General features: G+C 49.5%; 3 protein-coding genes and 1 long non-coding RNA gene across 10 annotated transcripts in view; 2 read left to right on the plus strand and 2 right to left on the minus strand.

The window, feature by feature from the left end:
• Positions 1–20,235, plus strand: part of LOC6532136 (sodium channel protein 60E) — a 30,971-nt gene that overhangs the window by 3,477 nt on the left and 7,259 nt on the right. For 3 of the 7 annotated variants that reach the window (XR_005560775.1, XM_039373056.1, XM_039373053.2), the window contains exons 4-23: positions 6,165–6,376; positions 9,853–10,472; positions 10,541–10,760; positions 10,814–10,948; positions 11,004–11,736; positions 11,795–12,009; positions 12,073–12,243; positions 12,298–12,491; positions 12,553–12,655; positions 12,718–12,846; positions 13,710–13,724; positions 14,054–14,296; positions 14,353–16,508; positions 16,563–16,890; positions 16,952–17,052; positions 17,621–17,795; positions 17,875–18,171; positions 18,454–18,608; positions 19,315–19,448; positions 19,514–20,183. Coding sequence is in view for 5 of the 7 variants with exons in the window: in XM_039373056.1 (XP_039228990.1) it covers positions 6,165–6,376; positions 9,853–10,472; positions 10,541–10,760; positions 10,814–10,948; positions 11,004–11,736; positions 11,795–12,009; positions 12,073–12,243; positions 12,298–12,491; positions 12,553–12,655; positions 12,718–12,846; positions 13,710–13,724; positions 14,054–14,296; positions 14,353–16,508; positions 16,563–16,890; positions 16,952–17,052; positions 17,621–17,795; positions 17,875–18,171; positions 18,454–18,608; positions 19,315–19,448; positions 19,514–20,183 (7,006 nt within the window). In the remaining 2 variants the exon portion in view is untranslated. Of the gene's footprint in view, positions 1–6,164; positions 6,377–9,852; positions 10,473–10,540; positions 10,761–10,813; positions 10,949–11,003; positions 11,737–11,794; positions 12,010–12,072; positions 12,244–12,297; positions 12,492–12,552; positions 12,656–12,717; positions 12,847–13,709; positions 13,725–14,053; positions 14,297–14,352; positions 16,509–16,562; positions 16,891–16,951; positions 17,053–17,620; positions 17,796–17,874; positions 18,172–18,453; positions 18,609–19,314; positions 19,449–19,513; positions 20,184–20,235 lie in introns of those variants that run through there. The other 4 variants (XR_006245142.1, XM_043206920.1, XM_043206919.1 and 1 more) reach the window with 2 other exon arrangements.
• Positions 2,995–4,801, plus strand: LOC26535453 (keratin, type I cytoskeletal 9). The gene is made up of 2 exons (XM_015196234.2): positions 2,995–3,628; positions 3,697–4,801. The coding sequence occupies exons 1-2, from the start codon at positions 3,611–3,613 to the stop codon at positions 4,651–4,653; spliced, it is 975 nt and encodes a 324-aa protein (XP_015051720.2). The 5' UTR covers positions 2,995–3,610; the 3' UTR covers positions 4,654–4,801.
• On the minus strand, positions 4,697–6,132 carry LOC6532137 (mitochondrial thiamine pyrophosphate carrier). The gene is made up of 2 exons (XM_002092877.4): positions 4,822–6,132; positions 4,697–4,758 (listed from the first exon to the last, which is right to left on the minus strand). Exon 1 carries the CDS (start codon positions 5,791–5,793, stop codon positions 4,822–4,824), a length of 972 nt encoding a protein of 323 aa, XP_002092913.1. The 5' UTR covers positions 5,794–6,132; the 3' UTR covers positions 4,697–4,758.
• LOC26536352 lies at positions 8,915–9,532 on the minus strand. The gene is made up of 3 exons (XR_001454287.2): positions 9,383–9,532; positions 9,198–9,288; positions 8,915–9,092 (listed from the first exon to the last, which is right to left on the minus strand). It is a non-coding gene; the product is annotated as an uncharacterized LOC26536352 (long non-coding RNA).

Here is a 20,235-nt window from a genome sequence, read left to right on the forward strand (position 1 = left end):
TTCATTTGTGGGTCTGTTTAAGTTTCCTTCTACATGCCGCATACTTCTTATCTGACTTCAAGCTGACAAATTGCAAGCAATATATTAGTACACCGAGTTATGAGCTCAAAGTCGGACATTCTTCATCAGGTTATTGCACACACACCAAAAATTCAGTGTGGCAGCCCACCCACAGTGCCACATAACGGCAGTTGGGGGCGGGAGGACCGAAGGCATTTGCTTTTTGTGCGTGTTGAGCGTTTTCCGGCCACTTCCCGAACTCCTGTCCGCTGTCCGGTCCTGCTCATCAACATAATTAAATAGCATTGCTCATTGTGTGCTGGGCGATTGCTGTGCCGGTTGTGCCTCGGATGTGGGGCATGGCATGGGCATGGGTCTTGGGCACTTGGGTCCTGTGTCCCGGGTCCTGGGTCTTGGCCAATAAAACGAAAATGGAATCGAACCAGCTTAATGGCGGGGCAGGGCGACCCTAAGGCCGTTTAAATAAATGATAAACAAATCGAAAATGGGAAGCGCTTTTGCCGGACGCAAAAGTTTCGGCTGATGACTGGCCATAAGTTACGCAATCGTTTTCGCAGGCGCCGATAGAGAGCGCCATTTGTCCTTTCGGCAGGAGCGGGTGGGTGGGCCTTGGGTTGATAAGTGGGCGTAGGGAGCAGGGAGCAGGGAGCAGGGCGCAGGGCGCCATTGTCAGCGGAGGATATTCATTGGGGAGGTGAACAATGCACAAAGGCCAGCGGGCGCAGCCAGCTGCGGATTACGAATATGAACGGAAACGGAAACTAATTAAATATGTAGAGCAATTGCTGCTGCATCTCGCTTTATCCTACCGATTCACTTTTTCACTTTTGTTGGTCCCGCATCACTGCAGCCAGTGTTTCGGTTTCTCCTTCGGCTCGGCTTGGGCTTGGGCTTGGGCTGGGGCCTGGACCGACCACCTTCCTTTCCGCCTTGCCAGTCTCGAATTGGATTTGGATTTTGGCCAGGGCCAGGAAGCAGTCGAGAGCACTGTATGTATGGAAAGTGCCCCAACTGCGAGGGGCGTAATTGCCCCACCCCCTAAGCCTCCGCTCCGCTCCGAGTCCCAATCGCAATCCCATTTCAATTTCCATTCCCATTCCCGTCACCATTGAACTTGCTCAAAGGTCTGCGCAGCTGCAACTGCAACAGAGGCAACAGCGCCAGTTGCAACTGCAACAATGGCTGCACTAAAAACAAAAAACGTTGAATATAAAACCGGAAAATCAGAAACAATGCAGCCGGTCCATTACGATTTGCTATAGTGCCTATTAATAAAGAAAAACATCGAATTGACTTTCTACACTTTCTCCACACAATTTGCAGTTTTTAAGAACATCGCATGAATCACTTGTACCACAACTTTTCTCGCCGTGTGTGGATGCAACTGGTTTTTTGGGAAAACCACGACATTGCACGTTGCTAGCTGCTTTTAAGTTTTCTGTGTCGGTGTGCAATTTCCTTTTTTGTTTTTGGGCGCCTTGAGAATGACTTTGCTTCCGCGTGAAGATGCGGCAGCAGGTCTGGAGTTTCGAGTCGCGAGCCCGGGTCGATTATGCAATATGGGGAAGATGTGCGTCTTTGTTGCATCTGATGTTAATGTGCGACCGCCAACCGGTTGCCCATCGTCATTGCCGTCATCGCCGCGGCAGCAGAAGCAGCTCCATCATCGTGAGCATGGCCCTCGCCAGCTGAAGATGTAATCCCCATTGAAAGATGCTCCGATGGCACTGGAGTGCAGGCCATGGGCTCCAGCACAGCGGCTTCCAGTTCGAACTTCAGCATCGTCATTATGAGCGTCGATGTGGTTTGATTGGCAACAGATTATTGCGTCGGTGTCCCGCTTGCTGCTCCCAGCTAGTTCCTTATGTAAGCCCGCTTTGTTTACAATCCGAAACAGTTTAAATGTGGATTAATTATTATTCGGCAGTGATGGAATCTGCCTAGCTGCATAGCGTCGTAGCTGCCAGATGAGAAATGATAATCAGCGACGTAATCGAAATGGCCGGATGGCCCCGATTCGCTGGCTCGGCTCAGTCCAAGTCACTCACTGCTAATGAAAGCAGTGGCTAATCAACAGCGAAAGCATGGCGGTGGGCGGAGGGAGGAGGGCGGAGGCGTATGAGTGGTGGGTGAGTTGGCGGTGTTGGGGCTGTTGGGTGGCCAGTGGCCATGACCTCTCTCCGCCAGCAGTCGGACATCTTGGTGATGGTGATGTAAGCGCGAACAAAACCCATTGCTGCAGCGCCGGGGCATGACAAGATATTTTTGATGTTGCTGCAGGCGAGGCTTAACCCAATAACGCTCGAGAGTCTCTTGCCGAACTGGCTTTCTAAGAGGGGACCTGACCTGGCCCAATCCGAAGAACAGTGCCTGGCTCGTTCCCTGCCCCACAGCCCCATAGCCCCACTCCTCCCTACCCCTCCGTGGAGGCAAACAAACTTATCTTGCTAATTTCCGGCACGGGAACGGCCATCAATGGGTTAATGACTAACGACGGCCAGCAGCCGGCGGGCAGCAGCCAACCTGACTAACCTGGCCAACCAATCCGGCCAACCCTTGGCCAATCGTTATGCAAGTCTGGAGCAACAATAAGGAATTGCCAATAGGAAGTTCGTCGTATCTGCATAAAATCCATAAACATGAACGTCAACAAAATACCTAACGGTTAACAACCAGCATCGGCGATGTGATAAAGTAGCAATAGCAATAGCAGCTAGCTCTGGGCCAAAACTGGAACTGGTCAAGTTGCATATTACAACAGTTTGAGTTTCGGTGTTAGCTATTTTCGGCGACCAGCCCACGAGGCTTAGGGCCACTCAGATTTTCTCTCGAAAGAAAGTAGAGCACAGAAGCGAATGCTCCTCGGGAGAGAGTGACTTAGTACACTGGGAGGTAATACAAAGCTTATTAAAACCCAACTTTGTTAGTTCCAAGGGAATAATGTTAATAAAAATCAGAAATCAACTAGAAAAACATTCTTTATTATGCAGCTTGGATAAATCTAGACGCAGCTTCTAGACATATAAAATACGTTTTTTTTACGTAAATATATCAAAAGGAATTTAAGATATCATTTGGCGATCTTAAATGGGTCTAGGAAACCGGTTTTGTTTATCATATAAAATATTGAAAATGGAAAACCAAAGATGACTGATACACTCAAGTTGGCATCACAACATGGGATTTGAAATAATTTTGGGACACTTTTTTTCGTGAGCCGAGTAAGATTGCAAAAGGGCACATGCTGGGGATGATGTGAAAGGTCAACACTCTCGCGATCTTCGGAAAGGGAGAGTGAAGACCGGACGGCCGAGAAGAAAACGAAAACGAAGACGAAGACGCGGCCATGTGGCCTTCAATGGGTCGCGGTCGTGAAGCCCCAGTGGTCTGGCTCCACTTCATTCAGCTCGTCGTCGGAGAAAGAGATTATCTCTGCACTTGCTCCGCGGCGAGCGATCGCTTATATAACCCCATGGCTCCCGAGTGGAGAAGAGGGCTATAAAACGGCGTGTGCCCACGATTGCCGAATCATTTCCAGTCGGTCCAGAGGCGAGCAATCATTCGAGTCCTTCGCAGCGAATCCAGAGAAATGGCAGCCCGTTTCATAGTGAGTTTGGCACGACACCACGTCAGTTCAGGTGGATCCTAACACAGATTCCCTCCTCCCAATCCCAGATCAGTGCGCTTCTGTTGGCTAGCCCAGCTGTATGGGGCAAGCCCACCTTCGGACGAGAGCATGTCCACATCCGCATTCACCTGCCGGAGAGCGGTGGGGATCACGGCGGCCACGGAGGCGGTGATTTTGGCGGCCATGGAGGTGGCGGCTATGAGATTCACTCCCACGATGGCGGATACAGCGGCGGTGGAGGAGGCGGTGGCCATGTGAACACCTATGCTGTTATCACCGAGAACCACGGATACAGTGCCGGAGGAGGCGGAGGCGGTGGCGGTGACCACGGATACAGTTCCGGCGGATATAGTTCCGGCGGATATAGTTCCGGTCATGATGATGCCAAGATTGCTGCTATCGCAGCTGCCGCTGGCTCGTCCTCTGATCACGGACATGGTGGACATGGAGGCAGCGGCGGACACGGCGGAGGTTACGGTGGCCATGCCATCGCCAACATTGCAGCCATTGCCGCCACCTCGGACTCTTCTGCTCATGGTGGCAGCGGAGGATACGGCGGCTACAGCGGTGGCGGTCACAGCGGAGGAGGTCATGACACCCAGGTGATTGTGGCTGCTGCTGCAGCTGGTGATTCCCATGGTTCTTCCGGCGGATACGGTGGTGGCTCATCTGGTGGCTACAGCGGTGGCTCCTCCGGTGGCTACAGCGGTGGCTCCTCCGGTGGCTACGATGGTGGATACTCTGGTGGATCCTCTTACAGCGGTGCCTCCTCCTACAGCGCTGGTTCGTCCTACAGCTCCGGAGGATATAGCGGTGGACATGGCGGCAGCTACAGCAGTGGCGGCGGATCCAGCTACGATACCCAGGTGGTGGCTGCAGCCGCTGCTTCCGGCAGCGGTGGCTCCTACGGCGGATCTTCCGGCGGCGGTGGCGGTGGCGACGGATACAGCTACTCGGCGCCGGCTTCCGGCGGCTGGGCAGGATCCAACCCAAGCTGGAAGTAGACGGCAATGTCCGTCCTTGGCCATCTGGTCGTCTAGTCTACTGTTCACGTTTAACTTATATTTGACATGTTCGCTCATCCATATTCCACACATTCTCCCAAGATACTGGTGTACAAATAAACCATGTTAGTGTAATAATTTAAGCCAACTGCCCAGCGTGTGATTTACCTAAGCCTTGTCACGTTTGTGCCGATTTTTCTCCGCCTCTTTCATTGGAGCTATATAGTGGCGCTTAAACATGTCATAAATGGAGAAGTACACGGCACTCATCAGGCCCGCCTTGAGCAGGGTAGGCGACATCCCCTTATAGAAGCCCCCGAATCCTTCCTCCCGGAACGTGGTGGTGATGCAGCCCAGGATCGTGGGGCACTCGGGGTTGCGGCCAAAGGTCTTGCGCTCCTGCTTGAAAGCCATCAGCTGGATGCGCTTCTTGAGCAGGTCCGCCGGGTAGACGATCATCTTGGCCAGCACCCCGGACAGTGCCCCATTGAGGAAGAGGAAGCCTCCGTGGATCTCCTGGCGCTGGTCGGGAGGCTTGGCCATCAGGACGGCGGCGTTGAGGTACTTGTAGAAGAGAAAGTTTGCCCCCACCAGCGGAAACACCTGCACAAGCGTGAAGGGCAATCCTCGGGACAGACCCGTCCACCCCTCCATTCTATAGACCTTGCGAAGTCCAGAAAAAGTGTTCATCTGGCTGCGCCGCGAGGAGGGGTCTGCGGCCACCATCTGGGTTCTCACCACGTCAAACGGCTGGGCCGCCACGGCGCCCAGACATCCGGCTATGCCGCCGCAGATGAAAAACATAAGGAAGGGGCGCTCCGTCCAGAAGTCCCACTGGTGGGCCATGGAGCGAAGCTGCTCGTAGGACCAGAACTGCACCAGAGCGTACGAGATGCTCAGAACCTGACCGGAGTTGTGACCCCGGAACATGCCGCGCATTCCCTCCTCGGCGTACACCGACTTGAACGCGTGGATGACCCCTCGGTACTTGGACCCGTGATGGTTGGTGACTGGTTCCACCTGCATCTGGAAGCGTATCTTCAGCACGTCCAGCGGCTGGGTTATGGCCCGCGTCGCAGCTCCGGCGATTCCGCCGCCGACGGCCTGCATTATCTGGATTTGAACCGAGTTCTCGGGCATCGGATGTGGTGACGAGGAATGGACGGGTGGGCTTTCGGTCCGGGGCGAGCTCCCCAGCACGGCAGGAGCTATTCACTGTACAGATGTGGACGAGGTGGTGTGTTGTCATTCCGCAAGCTAAATTCTCTGATACTGTATAAGAAATCGGCTAGGCTTTTTTTAAGCTCCGGCCCATTACACACGATTTTTTTTTCAATTTACTATTTAGTCGAATTTTTAAAATACACAATAATTTCTCTGACAATAATGTAAAAGCTTAAAATAAGTGAGGTGTTTACGTATTTACCTCCACATTAGTTGGGGTCTGCATATGTACATATGTATATGTTTATGTTGCTCCTCCCAGTGCTAATCCCTTCGATCTCTTTTAGCCGTCGCCAAGCACCAGGTTGTCGCGTACACGCAGAGGTCGCAGGTCAAGCACGAGAACCGGCACATCCAGCTGGTGCGGGAGTACGGCTTCCACCCGCGCACCAAGGCCTCCGTGGAGGACGGCGACGTGCTGCCCCGCAAGTTCGAGCCCTTTCCGGAGCACATGTACGGAAAGCCGCTGGAGGAGATTGACACCTTCATTTACGAGGAGGTGAGTACTGCCGCATTAAGCCTTCCCTCATTATCCGCGGCCTCGCCTCAGTTGGCCGCCCATTGGCTCTAATTAAAAAGTCACAGGCAGGCGCCGACCACCAGACCCCAGATACGTGTTCTCGTGGTGGGGCAGTAGGGCAATCCTCGCGGTGGTAGGCGGTGGTGCTGGAGGCGGAAATGGAACACGGCGGGCGCGGCTGTTGCTGCTTTTGTTTTGATACCGTCGTCGCGCTGCACTTGCCCCATTGTGGGCACAAGTGGAAGTGCACTTTGGCGCAGGGAAACTGCGGTTAATGGAAACGCCTAGAACGGCCCTCGTGGGTCCTCGAAAGCCGAAAAGGAAATCAGCGTAAATGCCGCTCGCTCGTTAAATTTCAAAGCCGGGAATAAATTTTGGAACCACATCAACTACAGCAACATCAAACAAAGGACACACAGTTGCAAACACGTCTGCCCAAGTGCCCAAGTGTGAGTGTGTAGGCATGAGCTCGGTGCTGGAAATATGGGTCATGTCATGCACAGGGCTCCGGGCAGCAAAGTTGACAGCCGTATTTACGTGACTCAAACAAACTGGCCGGTGCCACTGCCACTGCCGCAACCGCTGCCTCTGCCGCAGCAGCCGCAGAGGACAAATTATAGGCGAACATGCAAGTGTACTCAAGACTTGGCGGCTTTCGCGCCACGTGTCGTGGCGAAATAATTCCGGATAGCAGCCGCGGCCGGACCCCCGGACGAACTGGACTCGACTGGACTGGACGGGGCTGAGTAAACATGCAAGTGGCCAGCCAGCCGACGGGGCTGCACAATATAATGGGAGTTACGGGGAGCGATAAGATGAGCGTACCTGTGACGCCGAGTGATGAGCTTATCGATCTACCGGACATCCCACTAAGTCCAAGACAAACTAAGTCCGGCAATCTATAATTAAATCTTATTGGCGACATGCTTGCAGTCCTGGAACATCCCACTGCGAATCTCGACGCTCTTTCTGGGTCACTCCTGCGATGGGTGCTGCAATGTTGTCCCACATTCTATAATTAAATCCAGAATGGTTGGGTTTTTGGGGAAGCAAATGAGAACGGAGTTTCTCCGGTTGCCTAATCTGTTGAGCACACGGCTTTATTTAATCCGTGCCACAGAATCGAGGCAACTCCCAAGGTACCTCCCCCCCCCCCCTGCACTTGGCTTTCCTAGCTGTGGCTTCAGATTTGATTATTTTGTAGCAAAATAATTGCGGTCTTAAGCTTATTGATTTTCTGTTCAAAATGCTTTGAATAGACAGGGGATTAAGTAATTGAAACTTCCAACTATTACATTCTAATAACAGCCAAGACATTGATTCTAGGCTCTTAGTAACTATTGCTCACCTCTGATATCGCCCTGGGATTCAGGCAAACCAAACATTCTTAAACTATGCCTTTGAGTAAGTTTCCTAACCAAACAGCGTAGGCAAGCAAGCCTGCCACCCAGTGGCTTCCATCCGCATCCCAGGCTAGTTGCCTCCTTTGGAAATGGGTTGCATGGCTTTCAAGCAGCCACTGCAGGTGCAGAATCAAAGTGCTTAATTGCATTTTAATGGCCATCTGCTGGCAAACAACGCCCGCCTGCTCGTCTCCGGCGACACGATAAGACACAGACGCCGCATGTTTGTCCGGAATCTCTACAAGCTTCTACACAGCTTTTCATTTCGGGCACTTAAAAATACACACGCTTATCCTTAAGCTCTCCGCTCCGCTCCACTGCTTGCCGGATCCACCAACTACCAACTACATTCCGGGTAGGAAGGGAACTGGATAGGCATGCAAATTTACAGCCAGGCCCACAAACTGGTAAATGGCAAATGCCACCCAATCGAAATTTTTGCTTGTTACATTAAAATTTCTGCTTACTTGGCTGGGCGACGTTTATGTGTGTATTACAGTGACGAACGACCTTCAGACGAGAGTGAGTCTGGAAGGGGGGTCGGTCGGACGCTACTGGGCCAGCCGAAACATCATCCTCGGCAGGCACATCTGCATATATAATTGAAGGAATCAGGACGCTAATGAACAACTCAGTGCGGCCTGGGCGGCTGCCTTAAGGTTTGGTTCTCGTTGCTCCCCTTTGGAGGCAAACAAATCGATTTTCCGAACGTGGCCAAGGGGCAGGAGCGGAACAGCATGACGAGCGCAGGACACGCGCTCCCTGGGGTCGCAGGAGGCAGTTCCTCCAACCGACTGCGCCTTGAATTACCAAACCGTATTAGCCGATTTGGAGGCAATTTATTGGCCTGCCTCGAGCTGATCAATGTTTAATGGGGCCTTTGAGATGGGCACCAAGTGAATCCAATCCGCCGGTTGGCCGATAAGCATCCATCGGCAGGAAGTGGGCTAAAAATCTGTAATCTGAACAGCAAGCAAAACACTTTTGGCAAAACGTGCTCTCGCGCTCACGCACATATAGACACATGATTCGCGAATGTGGTTATGTCGAAAGAGCACGCTGGCCCTTTTCTCACCGCTCTCTTTCTTCTGCCACTCTTATTAACAACGCATGGTTTAGTTGTGGAACCTTGGCGAAAATCCAGTAATTTATTAGAATCAATTTTACGTGAATTTTAAATGCACATATATGTTTGTGTGAAAACTGGTTTGCAAAATTACATGTGGGCCACTTTTTTGGGGCGACCCAGTCGGCGTTTTTCGTTTCGGTGTGTTAGCATCAATCAAGAGTTCCTGCAAGCAGAAGGGAACTTGGATTAGAACCTCGCGTGCGGGCAATCGAGTGGTTTGGGAAAGGGTGCTCCCAGACCAGAGGCTGCGGTCAGCGGATGAACTCACCATTTAGTGGGCAATGGCGCAGCGATTACTTGGACCTTGCACGCATCTTCCTGCGTTTACGCTTCAACCTACGCATACGCTTCTTACGCCACTGCAAACGAGAGAAATATCACTGTTAGTTGCTGTTCACTTGGGTGCGTTTCACTATATTCCAAAGGGAACATTTTCTCTTCGCGACTAATTACCTTAGCTCTCATTTTCCTTCTGGTCTGGACGACGGTTTGAGAACGAAAGAACGAATATCAAACGGAAGTCGGCCTGCTAGGCTCGCGTGGCCATTTGACAGCTCGCTGAAGGGTTGCTTCGGTGCGATAGCTGCCTATCGATAGTGGCGCTGCCACCTGGCAGTGCTGCCATTTACTTTTCGCGCTGGTGCTGCCAGATCCGATTCCATTATAATAGGATTTAAAAAGAAAATTTGAATAAAATAAACATTTTTTGTGTAAACATGTTTTGATTAGAAATTTAATTACGAACCCAACGAGGTAGGACATTCCATATTTGGAGCAATATTTCGAATGTTATGATCAAAATACTGATATTTATAATCGCAAAAACACAGAAAACCACCACATCGCCAGGTGCCCCAACTGGATAAATAAAATCCTCCACCGAGCAGCACCCTGTACTAAAGGCGCTTTTTTTTAAATTCCAGACCTTCTGTGTGGTATCCAAGCGGTTCCGGAAGAACTACATCCATCGCTTCACGGGAACCAAGAGTCTCTTCCTCTTCTACCCATGGAGCCCAGCAAGGCGCGTTTGCGTCTACATCGCCACCAACCAGTTCTTCGACTACTGCGTCATGGCCACCATCCTGTTCAACTGCATCTTCCTGGCCATGACGGAGACCGTGGAGGAGGCGGAGTACATCTTTCTGGCCATATACTCCATCGAAATGGTCATCAAGATTATTGCCAAGGGATTTCTGCTCAACAAGTACACGTATCTGCGCAACCCGTGGAACTGGCTGGACTTCGTGGTCATTACCAGTGGCTACGCCACCATCGGCATGGAGGTGGGCAACCTGGCGGGGTTGCGCACTTTCCGCGTGCTGCGCGCCCTCAAGACGGTGTCCATCATGCCCGGATTGAAGACGATCATCAACGCGTTGCTGCACTCCTTCCGCCAGCTGGCGGAGGTCATGACTCTGACCATCTTCTGTCTGATGGTCTTCGCGCTCTTTGCCCTCCAGGTCTACATGGGCGAGCTGCGCAATAAGTGCGTGCGCCAGGTTCCCACCGACTGGAATAACGTCTCTCACACAGACTGGCAGATGTAAGTTGTGCAAAGAGTCTCGCTTTCCGGTCAGAAGTGCGATCTAATCGTTGACTTATTTCGTTTAGCTGGGTCAACGACACCGACAACTGGCTGTATGACGAGGATGAACTGCCCGTGCTGTGTGGTAACTTAACTGGAGCCCGCCACTGTCCCTTCGAGTACGTGTGCCTCTGCGTAGGCGAGAATCCCAATCACGGCTACACCAACTTTGACAACTTTATGTGGTCCATGCTGACGACTTTTCAGCTGATCACGCTCGACTATTGGGAAAATGTGTACAACATGGTTTGTGTTTCCATGTTCTTTGTGTTATGAGGATCTAATCACATTTCTTTCAGGTGCTGGCAACCTGCGGTCCCATGAGCGTCTCCTTCTTTACGGTGGTGGTTTTCTTTGGCTCGTTCTATCTAATAAACCTGATGCTGGCTGTAGTGGCGTTAAGTTACGAGGAGGAAGCAGAGATCACGAACGAGGTGAGTCCATGAAAACCCTATTTTGTGCAATACTGACATTTTAATGGCTCTGCAGGAACGCAAAAAGGATCTATTGGACCACCGGGACGACTCCACTTTTAGCTTCGATCCCTCGGTGCTTAACGTAAAAAAACTAAACAAGAACAACAAAAAGAAGATTGACTCACGGAAGGGAGTGCTCTTGGCATCGTATAGCAAGAAGAAAACGAGACGAAAAAAAACCAAAGGGGGGAAAGAAGGTGGCACCAACGGCAATGGGAACGGCAGCAACGGGGACGACCACAAATCCCATTCGGCCACCCCCAGTCCTGGACCAAGTCCCCGCCACAGCGCAACCGAATGCCCGACGGCACTTACTATGCAAGCTCAAAAACAATACCAGCAGATGGAGCAGCACAAGATGGCCAAATCAAGCAGTGGCGGCGGCAACTCTGCAATGGCCCCCACGCCCAAGGGGCGCATCAGCTTCCAGGACACCGGAATGGGCGTAAAGAACCCTAATATGCTTTACCCCTCGGACTACAAAGGGCAGCTCATCGCCAGCAGCCGCCAGCCTAGCTCCAACTCAAGCGGCGTAAATCGCGAGTCCTCGCAGGACGACTCTGGGGTAGTGGACGATCACGAGGAACAAGATACGAACAACGACTTGGGACACGTTTCCACCGTTGAGCTGGCCCTCTCCCCCCGCGAGGTACGCCTTATTAAGTGCAATGGAAACATTGCACGGATCAAGAACCACAATGTGTACGCTCTGCACCAGGAATTCTCTTCGGAGGTGGTGGTGATCGGTAAGTAAAAAATAAGATATGTGAATGGACAGATTATATGCAAATATCACTATTCAAGATGACCTACCCGACCGAAACTGTGATCGTTGCGTTCATTGGTGCACCGACTACGAAAGCTGGCTACAGTTTCAAAACTGCCTATACAAAGTGGTGAGAGATCCTCTTTTCGAGCTGGCCATCACACTTTGCATCGTGTTGAACACCGCCTTTTTGGCCATGGAACACCACGGGATGAGTGAAACCTTTCGCAACGCACTGGATGTGGGAAACAAAGTGAGTTCAATATTGCCAACAACCAGAGTAAGTCATTATCATTATTTATCTTGCACCTCATAGGTCTTTACGTCCATCTTCACGTTTGAGTGCATTGTGAAGCTAATGGCTCTGTCTAAAGATTTCTTTCTTTGCGGATGGAACATTTTCGACCTCCTTATCGTTACTGCGAGCCTGCTGGATATAATATTCGAGTTGGTCGATGGCTTGAGTGTCTTGCGTGGCTTGCGACTGGTAAATAACTTTATCTAGCTTTCAATTTCCTATTTTCATGTTTTATTTTTCCAGCTGAGGGTATTAAAGTTGGCCCAATCGTGGACTACAATGAAGGTGCTGCTTAGCATTATAATCTCGACGATCGGCGCCCTTGGCAACCTCACGCTCATTTTAGTCATAGTCATCTACATATTCGCTGTCATCGGCATGCAGTTGTTCTCCAAAGACTATACGCCCGAGAAATTCGATCCAGATCCTGTGCCAAGGCAAGACCGAAAGGAAATCTTTCAAAAATGTTAGCTTAATTATATTTATACCTTTGAACAGATGGAATTTCAATGACTTCTTTCACTCGTTTATGATGATCTTTCGCATTCTGTGCGGCGAATGGATCGAGCCTCTCTGGGATTGCATGCGAGCCGAAGAGGAGGTATGGCCCTTACGGCTATTGACTAATAACTAAAGGCTGCTAAAATTGGTTACATTTTCCAGCAAGGAGCTTCCACCTGCTTTGCCATATTTCTGCCGACGCTCGTGATGGGAAACTTCATGGTGCTTAACTTGTTCTTGGCCTTGTTGCTCAACAGCTTTAACTCCGAGGAGCTCAAGTCGAAAAAAGAGGCAAGTCAAATGTTCCGGATGCTCATATTTTGATCCCAGTTTCTTAGCGTTCGTGAATGTATATGTCTTTATGTCTATGTGTGTGCCAGCAAAGGTACTTAAACCACCCGATAACTAAATCCGAAAATCTCGAAAAGCGATGGGGGAGGGATCATCTCTCCCGTGTCATAAAACAACCCCTTTAAAATGGTTAAGATGATCGTTTGTTTGGTCGACCTATAAATGTTTGATTTGAATGTGTCTTGCACTTTATGTGGTTTTCGGTATTTGTGTGTCTCTGAGTGTGAGATCTTAGCTTTATCATGATCGCGCGATGGCACCCCCAATTACATTTCCAGTTGAATTATACACCATACGATCTGTGGCACTCCTCTGTTTCTACAAGCAAAACCGATTATAATTTTCATGTTTCTAAAAATCCAACTAAATTTAATCGCTGTCTGTATTGTGTTACTAACTGTGCTAAATGTTCATACTCTCCTATTTAACCAAATCAATAATAAACCCACTCAGCACAGGAGTCTATGAAGAGTTACACTTACGCCCTTTGCTGGGTTCATCAGTTCGGCGCCGTCCGAAAACTGATTCTACGAAGTTTGTTCTGGCGAAATTAACAAACACTCAAATCGCATAAAATCAGACCCAGAACAGACCTCGCATAAGTCTTATTGTAGGTCTACATGTAAAACAAATCTCTTAAATGCACTAAAGCGTATTCCAATTAACCGAATTTCTGTCGTCAACTCTGCACAATGCGTTTTAAATCCTAACTTGCGACACAAAAAACACCTAACACAAACACAATCTTAAACCCAATCAAAACGAAACTTAAACAATTTAAATACACTGAAAACGTTAAACAGATTTTCAAGAAGAAGGTAATTTTTTTAACTAAACTTCTTACTTGCTTTAAACTTGCTTGCCTCGTTTGCGTTAACCAATCCATATCTAAATCCAGACATACTGTATGTGTAAATACTTATGTATAGAGTAGTCAAAAGTCGATCAGGCTATATATGTACGTTGTATTTTTTATGTTGCCTGCCCTTAGCATAAGTCCTCTTCAGTTCTGTATGCATTGGATCCCCAATTGTGTAATATCAATATTGATGTCTATTCAAAAAGAAACATGTAGCGAACTCTTTAGTTGAGTTTCACTCTTGGGCTCCGCTGTGTTCTAATGCTCTGCATTCTCTGACCCAAATAGGAAGTGGGCGAGGAGTCCAAGTTGGCGAGGAGCATCGAACGGGTGCGCGACCTGATTCGCAAGAAGCGGCAGGAGCGCAAGGATCGCAAGGAGCGAAAGTTTGCGGAGAAGTTCCAGCAGATCGTACTGGATGCCCAGCAGGCGCATGCTCAGACTCACTCCCATCAGGCTGCCGTCGGTTTGGAGAGAGGCGACAAGCCCAGTGCGCTGGCGGAAACCAAGTTTCATAGATTGAGCTATCAGGTAATAGGTCTTGCATTTCACGTTTGAACAATGAAAAGAATCCATACCTTTCTCAGGAATCTATGAATCGCCCAGTTTCCGGCTCCGACTTTGGCTTCCAGATTCCCCTGCACGACGGGTTGCATACGATAGTCGATGGCCTAGAGTATGAGGACACGGAAGACTTGCCAGAGCAGATCCAGCTTCAAGCGCATCCACTGCCACCCACTTCGGACTCGATGCCTCCTACCTATGAGAGTGCAATGCTGGCCGCCGCTGCGGGCTCATTTTCCTCTGTCAATGGAAACGGAAACAGTCAAAATCTAACGCCATTCGTACAAGCCGAGCGCCGGCTGCAGCACCAAATCTCTTCGGGAGTGAGCACCCAGCAGAACGATTCACGCGAGGAGGCTACCTACACAGAATCAATCGAGCTGCGTCTGCTGGGCCAGTACAACTCAACGGATACGGACCCGTACGCCAATGACCAACGGAGCGGCTGCGGTTCCTTCAACCGAGGCGACTCACTGCAGGACAACTCCTCGCGGCGGTACGGAAGCGAAGAGCACGATGAGGCCTATCTGAAGTACCAGAAATCCCTCTTGACGCGATCTCCTAGTTACCGAAAGTCACTGGATCGCCTATCCCAATCTAGTGGGCAGTCTCAGCGCTCATTGCTCAAGTCGGAAGAGGCTGAGATGCGGCGGCATTCTAGCGGCCAGTCCCTGAACTCCATATCTATCGAACAGGATGAACTGCTGTCTCAGCAGGGCAATTTGCGAGAGGAACTGCTCAACTGCGACCAAAAGGAACTATTTCAGTTCCTGCAGGAGGAAGAGGAACTGCATAAGGGGACCAACCTGAACCGCATCTCAAATGTAATGAGGTCCCGTCGACCCTCTAGTCAGATGGGACAGCCAGATAACGAAGCATTGGTGGAGCACTCTGAGTTTGACAACATTATTCAGAGTTTTGAGAAAGAACTAGAAGAGATCAAGCGATCCACCACATCGTTGGAGCGCAAACTTTCCAACCTTTCGGAGCCCTCTCCGGCAGCCGATGAAGCCACTAAAGCCATTATGGAGCACATTGCTATCATTACAGGTGCCTCCGAGCGCTCTGCCGCCGACGAGGTAGTGCTCCCCCTGAACCCATACGACAGTTATGATCTGTCCAGCGTACCACGACGTTCGCAATCCGTCAGCGCAGCCGCTCAGCGCCAGTCCGTGAAACTAAAGCGACGCAGTCTGGAGAAACAGCGCAAGATCGATGAGGACTTTAGCATCTCAAATGAGATACGCAAAATCTGTGATCAAATCCACGCCCCCTTCGTGGCCATGGAAGCAATGGCAGTCGCAGCCACCAGCGCCAGCCAGGCGACCCAACCTAATCAATCACCCTTTCTCAGGCGAAAGGTCGATCCGTTCACAGTGCAGTTCGATCGCTTCAAGCGCCTTTCCCTTATAGAGCGCGTGGAGGAAGTACCCGAGGAGGAGAAGCCTATCTCGACGCTACGCATTGAGTCGGAGAAGATGCCGCGCAAGTTTCTGCCCGGTCACGACCAGCTGCGTCTGGACAGCCTCTCTCTGAAGAGCACGAACTCGTACGAAAACCTCCTGATCCAGAAGCAGAAGCTGGGCATGGCCGCGCCCCCTGCCGTTCCTGCTACTCCGCCTACCTCCTTGAAATCGAGCATCGAGCCACCGACACTGGCGCAAATTTCATCGCTGAAAACCACCCCGCCGCTGGCTGCTCTCACCGAGCATCAGCAGCACTTTCATGCCACAAGCATTCAAGCAGCACCCACTCACGCTCACGCCCACGCCCATGCCCATGCCCACTCTCAGGCACATGCTCACTCAATGGCTGGGCAGCGGCGACGCCAGGAGCATCCACAATCGACGCTAGACAAAGCCGCATCCTTCCAGTCCGCGCGCACCGAGTCGCACAGCTCGGGAGCGGCAGACACGAGCTCAGCCCTGGCTCTGGCCATGGCCCAAAAGACTGAGCAGTCGCAGTCGACGGCGCCAGAGGCCACCCAGAAGCCGTCTGCATTTACGCGACTGACCGAAAAACCATGGCATTGTTTGGTTTCCTACGTAGACGATCTCACTGTCGGTGGGAGACGTAACTCGCAGGGAGCTTACAATGATCCCATGACTTTTCCGAGCTACGGGGCCACAAAGCCCGCCAAGGTGCCCGACGACTGTTTCCCCCAGAAGTGCTACGATCAGTAAGTATTCCTCAGCGTTCCCACCTGAGCTCTCTAATTCTGACTCCATTTCAGTTTCTACTTTCGCTGCCCCTGGTTCATGAGCTGCATGGACACGCAGAGCGCCAAGCACTGGACGCGCGTGAGGACGGCTGTCTTGACGGTTGTCGATACTCCGGCCTTTGAGTGGTTTGTGTTGGTGCTGATCTTTGCGTCAAGTATCACGCTCTGCTTCGAGGACATTAACCTGGACAAGAACAAAACGCTAAAGAGAGTGCTATACTGGATTAACTTCTCCTTCTGTCTGATATTCGTCGTGGAAATGATTCTCAAGTGGCTGGCCCTGGGATTTTCCAAGTACTTTACCAGCTTCTGGACCATACTGGATTTCATCATAGTGTTCGTAAGTGACATTTATAAAAGTGTATTAAACCGTGACTTCTTACCGACTTGTTCTCCTCCAGGTATCAGTTTTCTCGCTGCTTATTGAAGAGAATGAGAACCTGAAGGTCCTAAGATCGCTGCGCACCTTACGAGCTTTGCGTCCGCTGAGAGCCATCTCTCGGTAAGTTGACCAATTGTTGGTCTCCCGATAGGCTGCACCACAACCTACTCAGACATCCGTGCATCCGATGAAGAAAGCTCTCTGCGTAGGAACTTCCGTCACTACTTCTCGTTCTTCCTCTATCACTACGGATCTATTTTATCTTTTCGAGGAGGAGTTGGTCAGACCGAGCGATGCGATCCTAGCCGTGTGCAGTGTTTAATACAATCTCGTCTTCTTTATGAATTTCGAATAGAAATACGTACTCGTAGAACACGCATTGCATCGTCCTCGCCTCCGTCCTTGTCCTCGTCCTTAAATCTGTTTAGTCTGTATTTGAAGTATAGACCTTTCCTGTGCCTCTGTAGCTTTAGTATATTGTAGAAGTAGAAACGAATATTATGTAAATATGTATGCCCTAAACTAGCTAAATAGAAGACTAAGCAGATGAGTTCCACTCCACAATCCATTCACTACTTTTTAAATATCCATTTGACCACGACCACTTAGCACTGTCCCGGCACAGTTGAGACGACCTGCGTCCACCATGTTATTGCTGCTGGCATTTCATCGATCATTTCTATTCCAGGTGGCAAGGAATGCGGATTGTAGTAAACGCTCTCATGTATGCAATACCATCAATTTTCAATGTACTTTTGGTTTGTTTGGTTTTTTGGTTGATCTTCTCAATAATGGGTGTTCAGTTCTTTGGTGGTAAATTTTTTAAGTGCGTTAATGAGATGGGCGAGCTACTGCCGATTACTGTAAGTATTCCGGTGAATGTTCAGATGCAGCCACGCACCAATCAACATTTGGGATATTAATAATCATTGCATATTCCAGGAGGTGAACGACAAGTGGGACTGCATCGAACAGAACTACACGTGGATTAACTCTAAGATTACATTCGACCACGTGGGAATGGGCTATCTGGCCCTGCTGCAAGTGGCGACCTTCGAGGGCTGGATGGAGGTAATGGCCGACGCGGTGGATGCTCGTGGAGTGGATCTGCAACCGCAGCGGGAAGCCAACCTATATGCGTATATTTATTTTGTTATATTTATTGTGTGCGGATCGTTCTTTACACTGAATCTGTTCATTGGAGTTATTATTGATAACTTTAACATGCTTAAGAAGAAGGTAAGCCCATTGGCCTATGCTCCTGGCCGGTCAGCTATTTTGCATCCACACTTAAGTCACCTGTACAAACGCTAACCATTCCATCTATGATCCGTTTTTGATTTGAATTGCTGTATTCCGTTCGAATCGCCGTCATTATGTGTAAACCTATCCGTGTTATTGTGTTGCTATGTTGTGACGAGTTGTTCATTGAATACCTTTTGCATATCGCTTAGTGTGTTACATAACTGTGGATTGTATATATATAATTAAATGTTCATTTTATTCTCATCACTTTTATAGTATGAAGGAGGAGTGTTGGAAATGTTTCTCACCGAATCTCAAAAACACTATTACACGGCTATGAAAAAATTGGGACGAAAGAAACCACAGAAAGTTATTAAGCGACCTATAAATCATTTTTTAGCTATGTTTTATGATTTATCCAATTCGAGAAGGTAAACAAACCCGTCAATCAACCATTGCTCCCACCAATCTCAATCTAAGACCAGCAAATTACGTATATCTACTTATAGTTTGTACTTACTACTAGTATTAGTCTGACTCTGTCCTCTATGAACTCTCTTTGTACTTTTGTACCAACTTGTATGCTGAAGCTTAGTTGCTTAGGTTAGGCCCACAACACATCTAAAGAATGTTTCTGATTTGGTGATAAAATTCATTTAAACACTTGAAATTCCCGACATTTTTGGTCAAAACCGGTGCTTGTCTCAAGCAAGCACCGTCAAAAATGCCTCTATCTTCTGTATCTTTAATCTGTGTATCCTATATTGAAATGCATACTCTTGGAAGTTTTGTAGAGCACATTTTGCTATGATACTTAAAGACTGAACTAGATATTATTCAAAATATCAGACCCTCCGCACTCTAGGCATGCTCTATCTATCGGATAAGTAGCAGTCCTTTGGCCTCTGAATCCGACCCTATTATACCTCGCCCCTTTGGTGTACAACCAGCATGATCAACATAGTTAGCATTAGAACTAGTTAACTATACCTACTACTACTTACAATGGTGCTCCTCGAAATGCCTGTATATAATCCCCGTCTTTCTGAATTACTTCAAGCACCGCGAGTTCGGCTAGTCCGATGTTTCATTGTGTCAAACAAAATTCTAATCATAATCCACTTTTGTGATGTGCAGGTTCGAGATCGCGATCTTTGTACTGATTTTCCTAAATATGCTTACAATGGGCATCGAGCACTACGATCAGCCGCATGCAGTCTTCTTCATTCTGGAAGTGAGCAACGCCTTTTTCACCACTGTATTTGGTCTAGGTAAGCGCCTGAAATTGTTTCCTTTATATAAATATTGATGTATTTACATTTTCTTCCTTTTGCAGAAGCCATTGTGAAGATTGTCGGTCTGCGCTACCACTACTTCACAGTGCCATGGAACGTGTTCGACTTCCTTCTGGTGCTGGCCTCCATCTTCGGCATTCTGATGGAAGACATCATGATAGACCTGCCCATTAGTCCGACGTTACTTCGTGTGGTCCGCGTCTTCCGCATCGGGCGTATCTTGAGGTTAATCAAGGCCGCCAAGGGGATCAGGAAGTTGCTATTCGCTCTCGTAGTGTCCCTGCCCGCGCTCTTTAACATCGGGGCTCTGCTAGGCCTTATCACCTTTATCTACGCCATTCTGGGCATGTCGCTGTTCGGACATGTCAAGCTCCAAGGTGCCCTCGATGACATGGTAAACTTCCAGACCTTCGGGCGCAGCATGCAGCTGCTGTTCCGGTTGATGACATCAGCCGGGTGGAACGACGTCCTTGAGTCCCTGATGATACAGCCGCCCGACTGCGACCCATTTATCCATGGACAGACGAACGGCGACTGCGGACACCCGCTACTAGCCATTACCTACTTCACGAGCTTCATCATCATCAGCTATATGATAGTGATCAACATGTACATTGCCATCATCCTGGAAAACTTCAATCAGGCGCACCAGGAAGAGGAGATCGGTATCGTTGAGGACGATCTGGAAATGTTTTACATTCGCTGGTCAAAGTAGGTGTTTTTGGCCTAGCCAAAAGCTGTAGGATCTCGCCAAAAGCTGCCT

Source organism: Drosophila yakuba, chromosome 2R (genome assembly GCF_016746365.2).
Source record: "Drosophila yakuba strain Tai18E2 chromosome 2R, Prin_Dyak_Tai18E2_2.1, whole genome shotgun sequence".
In the NCBI taxonomy this organism is placed as follows: Eukaryota; Metazoa; Arthropoda; class Insecta; order Diptera; family Drosophilidae; genus Drosophila; species Drosophila yakuba.